This window comes from Panicum virgatum, chromosome 6N (assembly GCF_016808335.1).
Source record: "Panicum virgatum strain AP13 chromosome 6N, P.virgatum_v5, whole genome shotgun sequence".
Taxonomy (NCBI): Eukaryota; Viridiplantae; Streptophyta; class Magnoliopsida; order Poales; family Poaceae; genus Panicum; species Panicum virgatum.
In genome coordinates this window covers 28,826,967-28,835,385 of record NC_053150.1, presented here as the reverse complement: position 1 = coordinate 28,835,385, position 8,419 = coordinate 28,826,967, and the positions used below count along the sequence as shown (strand labels likewise).

Genomic DNA, 8,419 nt, shown 5'->3' with positions numbered 1-8,419 from the left:
CCTTTAATCGTACAGCCAAAGGTCTCATCAGCTACATCACCTGCTACAGTACCATAATTGTGGAGATAATTTTATAATTAGACTTTATTTAATATCACTAATTAGTGGTCAAAACATCGAAAAGTTTTCATGAAATTTTTTTAAGGGCCATCCAAACACGGCCTACATATTCCGCGGCCGTGCATTAATTATCGTGCACCTACTATGACCAAGGGCGCGTTTAGTTCCCCGCCAAAAAATTTTGGATGTCAAATCAATACTTTGACCGAATGTCTGGAGGACTTTTCGGACACTAATTAAAAAACTAATTTCAGAACTCACTTGGAAACCACGAGACGAATCTTTTGAGGCCTTTGACCGCGTCATTAGCACATGTGGGTTACTGTAGCACTTATGGCTAATCATGCACTAATTAGACTTAAAAGATTCGTCTCGTCATGTACAACCAAACTGTGTAATTAGTTTTATTATTTAATTATATTTAGTGCTTCATACATGTGTTTAAAGAAGAGGTGAAAATTTTTGGGTGAAAATTTTTGGGAACTAAACGCGCCCCAAGACCTTAACAAATCTCCCCACCTCCCCGCGTCGTTTTTCACGGTCTCTTCCGTCTCGGGCTCTTTAATGACCTTGCTAAACCCCAAACCCACGCATCTCTCTCCCTCGCTTCACCTCTCGGAATCGCCATGGAGTTCCAATACTGCGCCGGCGACGAGCGCCGCAGCCGTTCCCCGCCTCCGCCCACGCCCTCACCACCTGCGGCGCCCAGTACTTCCGGCTCAGGGTCGGCAGCAGGTGAGATCTCCCATCCGGCCCGGTCCAGGGCGATTCTACTTCTGTTGGTTCATGATACATGTTTTTGCGATTCCAGACGCCCACGACGGGGAGGACGGCCCGGCAGAGCGCGCGAGGGATGCGGCCCTGGTGCCGTGGCAGGCACCTCCGCTCCCACCGCCGGATGTGGCGGCGGCCGACTCCGCCGACGAGCTGCGGCGCCAGGCGGAGAAGGCGAGGATCAGGGAGCGGATCCTGCGGGAGGAGGCGGAGAACTTGGAGCTGGAGCTGGAGGTGCGGCGCGAGATCAGGGAGCAGCTGCTCCGCCTCTCGTGGCCAACGCTCGGGCGCTCGGCGGGGGGATCGGGCCCGCCGGCGAGGATCGTCCCCGGCAACGCGTCTCTGCCGGTTGCTGCGCAAGATGAGGTCCGCTGCACTTCCGCTTTTTTCGTGTTTGATGACGCTTTCCGTTTATTTGTCCATCTCGGCCTCACGATTCTCACACGTCGCATCAAATCCTTTTTGATGGATGCTGTAGTGATTGCTGCATTGCTTTGTGCTGCCATTTGATCGTCTTCTGTGTCTCTAAATTAAACGAACCATAATTACGGATTTTCTGATAGTGTTTTTTTTACCTGAGTGCCGGGCGGCAGGGGATTGGCACACCTGCAAGCTACCAATCGATTTGGACTGTTCATTTTATTTGTTCCGGATAGTTAGATCTTTAGATCGTGTTGTTCGTTTCATCGAATTTTTTTCATTTGAATTGTGGGTTGCTGCATATATAACGTCTTGCATCATTCAGTCGTTTGTTGATTTGATTGGCTATGAGTCTACAGTGTTGCTTTTGTTATGTCAGCGTCCAAATTATTGTGTCATGTGAGACTCCTTGCCTTGATAGATATGTTTGATCCCACACAAATAATGCTGTCAAAAAGTTCGACTGGCACTATACAACAAAATACATACAAGAATTGATATGAATAGTCCAAGTAGAAAACAACTTTTTTGTAGTGCTGGAAGAACTCCAATTATTTTTGTTTACTAAGAAAAACCACGCCAATAACGAAAACAAATCAAACAAGGACATGGAGACCTGCACGTTGTCGCAGTTGTAAGGTAGCATGCTTTTATATGGTATAAAGGCCAGAGTCTTTTTTGCAATCATATCATTCATTCGTCATTATTAGAAACTGCATGTTTGCTATGTGCTTTTGGATCTTTGCCGTGCGTGTACGATGTGCCATCATGGGGTCCACGTAGAGCAGCATCTTATTAGCATACTTTTTCTCATGCTTTTTTTTAAAAGCTTTTCTCAGGCTTCTGTTCATTCACAATGGCCATCACTGACAAAGCCCTGTAGTTGCAATCATTTGTTTTGTACGGGGCTTTGTCACCGAAAATTCTCACTTTCTTATTATATATATGCAATGTTCAAAAAGTGGAAGGAAATAGTGCATACCATGCATTTTGTGCACTAATGACACTTGAAGATATTCCAGCTAATCAAACACCTTGCACTCGCAATGCAAGGGGCCAGCGTGGTCATTGGAATTTTTTCTGATATTAGAATTTTTTCATTGTTTTGTTCCATAATATCTTGAAACTGCAACCATGGTTTAAACACAAAATTTTAGATAACCAATCCAAAACTTTGCTGTCAGACATAGCAGTATGCTGCAGGTTTTGCCATTGGCTAGCAATAGCAAAAAAGCAAAACCTTCCAAGCATCTAACAAAATTGACATCTGCAGTATTGAATATTTAAGATAAACTAGACAGGATTCGCTCTGTGATAAGAATGCCCACGGCATGTATGGCTACTTTTATAGTTCTTCCAGAAGTACAGAAAAACTTCAGTAGTGGCTTCCATAATATTATTGTAATTCTGTCCTTTTAAGTTGCCTGAAAAATCTAATTTGTTGTACATTTATATAGACAAAAAAGCTAATCAAATTTAATGCGTTATATATTCACAACACTATATCTTGCATCTTTCATGCATTCTTGACATATAATCGTGATATTGATGACCCAGACACTATATCCAGCTGTAAACATGATTTGACTTGGTAGCTATGTCTGTTTGTTGCTCATTGATTAATCTACTGAAGAAATTGATTACGATATTCTCATGCGCAGGTCCACCCTAGAACAAACGGACTAGCGGCCTCACCGGACAAGCGGAAAAGCCCAGATCGTGCGGCAGCATCCATAGTATCAGCAGCGACAAGAAGCAAGAAACAGAAGATCACATTAACCTGCATGGTATGTGACATCGCGACAAACTGTGAGAAGGGCATGCAGGACCACCTCAACGGGAAGGTGCACAAGAAGAAGGCCACAGCCATTCTGGAGCAGCCAAAGCCAATGACAGAACCAGAGCCGGAGACAGATACAGGGGAAGAGGTGTTGGTGCCATTGGGTGACTACACGCCGACTAAGCTCAAGATGCTAACGAATGCAGGAGCGCTGAATGAGGTGGTGCAGATGGATGGGTACCTTCTCTGTGAGGTGTGCAACGTGAGGACAGCAGACCGCGTTACCATGATGTGCCACCTTGAAGGGAGCAAACACATCTCCAAGAGACAGAAGTATGGCCAAGCCTCCAGCAAGCCACCGGATGAGGCTGCAAAGAAGGTCAGGAAAGGCGTGTCTGTGCCAGAAGCTCCCACAACTGCTGTTGGCAGCGCTGATACTGAAACGCTGGTTCTGGAGTTGCACGGTGTGCCACACACCGTGCGGCGGTTAAAAGGTTTGCTGCTCTGCGAGCTGTGCAATGTGAGGACCACGTCAATGAATGGCATGCAGTATCATCTGTCGGGGAAGAAGCACAAGAATAAGGCAAACGCTAGCTCTGATATCTCTGCCAACGTCTCCACAGGTGGAGAGGAAGCACCCAAAGCACAACCGATGGGAACAGACACAGCTGCTGTCGATGGCATATCGTTTCAGGTGGAAGTGCCATTGTCAATGCCCTTGGAAGCAAAGGTTGGTGATGACAGTGAGCATCAAGAAACAACTAAGGCTTCCACAAAAGAAGACGTCACCGCTGGGGACAGTACCAAGGCTCATGGAAAAAAAGTGATGAAGGCCAGTGGAAGTACTGCTGCAGCTAAGGACCATAATGTCTGGGATCCTGACTCGCTGACCATGGAAGTTGATAGTTTGCACCATCCTCTACAGCGGGTGGATGGCTTCCTCGACTGCCCTTGCTGCAATGTTAAGACACCATCTGAGATCATCATGCGGTCTCACCTTGCTGGGAAGAAGCACAGGCGCAATAGGACACTCGCTGCAGGAGTAAACAAGGACGCCTCAGTTCTTGCCGAAGGGGCTGATGAGGTGCCAGGCAACCGCTCAAAGTCTACGAAAGCCAATGTGGATGTAGAATCAGCACCATCACCAGTGACACGAGCAAAAAACGATGCCACCATGGTGCCCATGGAAGTCGATAGATTGGCAGAGGATAAACCTATTACTTGCATTGAACATGGAGAGCATGGTGAGATTACTCGGGCGCAAAGCAAGAGCTCAAAGTCAGTGAAAGCTGATGAAGAGGCAGGATCAGTGCTGTCACTGGAAGCTCCACATGTGGAAAACGCTGCCGCCACGGCACCCATGGAAGTAGATGGGACAGCAGAGGTTGAACCTGCTATACACATAGAGCCTGTGGTGAATGCGGGGATTGTTGAAGAGGTAGAATCAGCACCACAAGCGGCAAATGCTGTGGCCATGGCTCCCATCGAAGGAGATGGACCTGCAAAGGTTCAACCTGCTACTCACATTGAGGCTGCAGAGGATGGAAAGCTTACTCACCCATCGGCCCGAGCCAACGGCTTTGTGACCCAAGTGGAGGAATCGGTGAAGAAGGCCGACGCTACTGCGCCTGGCAAACCAATGAAGATCCAGGTAGAGGGCAAGGTGTTCACCGTGCTGCAGCAGGAGAATGGCGGGCTCTCGTGCGAGACCTGTGGTGTGCACGGCTGCAACAAGGACAGCATAATTCTGCATCTCTACACTAGGACGCACTGGGACAGAGCCAATGTTGCAGAGAAGGAGAAAGAGCGAGAGGCTGCAGCCGCATCCTGTGGTGGTGGACAATGACAGGAATTGGGGCACAGTAGTGCAGCTGGAGATGGCTCAGGTGGAGCACCGATGACTATTGGTTTATAATCATGTCTGAGATCAAATTATCTGGATGTCTCACATAGACTATCTAGTACTATTTGTCAATTTCTTGATACACCACCCCGTCCTATGGCTTTATATTGTTACAAGCGGTAAACAAGGAACCAGCAAAATTTACCGTGTTCATCCGTCATAGTCATTGGTCACCCCTTTGCTTTTGGTTTTTTTGTTATATTTCTTGTTTGATGAGCAGCATCCTCCGAGTCACAAATACTCGACTTTGGGCAATAGCTTTTCCTGATAATCATAGATTTGCCAATTATTTTCTATTACAATATACAAGCAAATATTACCGTGCATTGCAACGGAAGTCACCACACATCTCCATTCTAATAATAATAGCCAAAAACTTACGTGACAACTTGATTTTTGACCCATATTGTTAGAGTAAAGTTCGTTTGGCCCCCTTACCTTGTGATCAAGTTTGAAAAAAACTCGCTAAACTATAAAACTAGATAACTATACCCTCTAACTAACTCTAAAATACTGGACAAAGTATCCTTAAAGTAATTTAAAGTGGTTTGTGGAGTGGTTTCCCCTCACTTGCACGTGGTCCTCACTTGTCATCACCTACCTATTATGTTCTCTGTCTCTTTCCATTCCCCACCATCTCTAAAGATGATGTTTCTAGTATACGATTCACTCTGTTTCGTATCACAACTTATAGCAGTTTGATCATTAAAAAACTGCACAAGCAGTATGATTCGATAGTTGGAAAATAATATAGATCAATGGGTCCAAGATCAAGCAAAGAAAGTAGCAGGTCAATGCTATTTCACTTCTCGGGCAGTTTGGTCAGCGTTTATTTGTTTACAGAGCCAACTTATTGAGCTCATGCTCATACTGAAGTAGATGACAGCACGCACGGAAGAGAATGGTTCAGGAGAACCTGGAATTAATCCTCGTGGTTTGGAGGATTGAACTAAACCAAGCAATTCGAGGCGAGGTGACCCCTAGTTGCGCCTCGTGTTTTCAACGGGGATCAACGACCTCGGCGATCGGCAGGCTGCGAGACAAGGCTGTCGTGAATGATCTAAGCTAGGATGGTGCGAGGTTTTTATTTTCTAATTAGCAGCAACGATGCCGAGAAAAAAAAGGAACATGCCGTGGGCTATGACGAACGGACGTCCGTGCAGGCCCAATTTCTGTGACACCAGGCAGGTGGCAGTGGATTCTAGAGACAAGGGATCCGAGTCAAGAAGATATCCGTTTTCTTCTTTTCTTTTTAGGCGCACAAAAGAAACCGTGTTTCTCTGCTTCTGGTTTTGATTTGATTTGATCCCTGATGGTTGCTAACTTCGGCTCCGAAGGCTGAACTGCATATGGTATTACTCATCGGGTACCAATTCTTCGGACTTTTGGTTCTTTTGGATCCACCCTTCAGACACATGACGGATCAAAAGTCAATATACTGCAGAAATGATCCGTTCTTTATAAAAAGGTAAAGATATATAAAATACACATATTATATTTTGGAAAATAATTCTACACCTAATTTTCATATTTGCTCACAAAAAATCACCTTGGAAGTTAGGCCAGCATTGACAGGGAGAGATATAAGACGTGTAGTGGTTGTAAGATATTAGATGTTAAGCAGTGACGACTACTGCCATTGGGGACCTACAAAGGGATAACGTGTGCAGTTGTCCGTTAGGAACTCTTGAGGCTCAGCTTGGTTTTCTGTTGTTTTTTCAACACAAAACCACGGTGATGGACAGTACTAACCGTTCAATTCGTAATCAAACCAGAAGTAAAATTAAGGATACATCTTACAACCAATGCAGTCTTCAGGTAGTGACGGGATCAGTAGTAAAGCCCTTAGTTTGTTAGTAGGGTATTTTGTTTTTCTTTCAAGAGAAATGTACGTAGTACCCATTTCCCAAACATTAAAGGGACTACATATTCTACAGTCTAGTCTAGCGAATAGCAAATATTTTCAGTTTTGTTCACACAGTGTGAAGTTGAAATTATCATATCGGGAGCAGAATTGTCCAAAGAACTCCGTAGCCTACTATGCTGTCAATACTAACTATACTATTATGTCACAATCACATTTGCCCCAGTCCCATGTGTTACGTCTTTTTAACCAATTTTTATTCGATATGTTCAATACCTCACCTGTGATCAAATATGGGGCTTAATCTTTTTATTACGGTTTGAGAACGCTAGGCATAACCAATGGTTATCCTCAGCTGATCGTACTTCACGGCTACGGACATGTCCTTTTCCACCCAATACATCGTACAAGCACCGCATCTTCTTGCTTACAAAAATACAGACCGGTAGCTATATATACCCTGCAACTCTTCCATATCGAATCACCAAATCAATTGGACGACAGTGCACAATTGCAGCAGTAGAAACCAACTGCCTGACCGACCATGGCCATACCAAAGGCTTTGCTTCTCACAATCCTCGGCTGCGCCTTCTTCTGCAGTGCTGCCCTTGCTGCTCGTGACCTGAGCGATGACTCAGCCATGGTGGCGAGGCACGAGCAGTGGATGGCCCAGTACAGCCGTGTCTACAAAGATGCTGCCGAGAAGGCTCGGCGGTTCGAGGTGTTCAAGGACAATGTTAAGTTCATTGAGTCATTCAACGCCGCTGAGAACTACAAGTTCTGGCTCGGCGTCAACCAATTCGCAGACCTCACCAACGACGAGTTCAGGGCCACCAAGACTAACAAGGGCTTCCGACCTAGCCCGGTGAAAGTCCCTACCGGATTTAGGTACGAGAACGTAAGCATTGATGCGCTACCAGCGACCATCGACTGGAGGACCAAGGGTGCTGTCACTCCCATCAAGGATCAGGGCCAATGTGGTAAGTACACACTTAGTAGGATGATACAGTACTTGTCCCAACTCAATTTACCGAAACTATTTTATATAAGAACATTGTCAATTGCAGGCTGTTGCTGGGCATTCTCGGCTGTGGCCGCCACAGAGGGCATTGTGAAAATCAGCACCGGCAAACTCATCTCACTCTCCGAGCAAGAGTTGGTTGATTGCGATGTCCATGGTGAGGATCAGGGATGCGAGGGTGGTTTGATGGATGATGCCTTCAAGTTCATCATCAAGAATGGTGGACTAACCTCTGAATCCAGCTATCCTTACACAGCTGCGGATGGTAAGTGCAAGAGTGGATCAAACAGTGCAGCGACCATCAAGGGCTATGAAGATGTGCCGGCCAACGATGAGGCTGCACTGATGAAGGCAGTGGCGAACCAGCCCGTGTCGGTGGCAGTGGACAGGGGAGACATGACATTTCAGTTCTACTCATGTGGTGTGATGACCGGCTCCTGTGGTACTGACTTGGACCATGGAATCGCAGCCATTGGTTATGGAAAGACCAGTGATGGGACCAAGTATTGGCTGATGAAGAACTCATGGGGCACGACTTGGGGTGAGAATGGTTACCTGAGGATGGAGAAGGAAATTTCGGATAAAAAGTCTATATAA

At 46.0% G+C, this 8,419-nt stretch overlaps 2 protein-coding genes across 2 annotated transcripts; both read left to right on the top strand.

The window, feature by feature from the left end:
- Positions 1-594: 594 nt before the first annotated feature.
- On the top strand, positions 595-5,192 carry LOC120679877. Its single transcript, XM_039961539.1, has 3 exons — positions 595-795; positions 872-1,200; positions 2,916-5,192. The coding sequence occupies exons 1-3, from the start codon at positions 687-689 to the stop codon at positions 4,878-4,880; spliced, it is 2,403 nt and encodes an 800-aa protein (XP_039817473.1). The 5' UTR covers positions 595-686; the 3' UTR covers positions 4,881-5,192.
- A 2,153-nt stretch (positions 5,193-7,345) lies between these two features.
- LOC120678043 (senescence-specific cysteine protease SAG39-like) lies at positions 7,346-8,419 on the top strand. Its single transcript, XM_039959204.1, has 2 exons — positions 7,346-7,781; positions 7,869-8,419. The coding sequence occupies exons 1-2, from the start codon at positions 7,346-7,348 to the stop codon at positions 8,417-8,419; spliced, it is 987 nt and encodes a 328-aa protein (XP_039815138.1).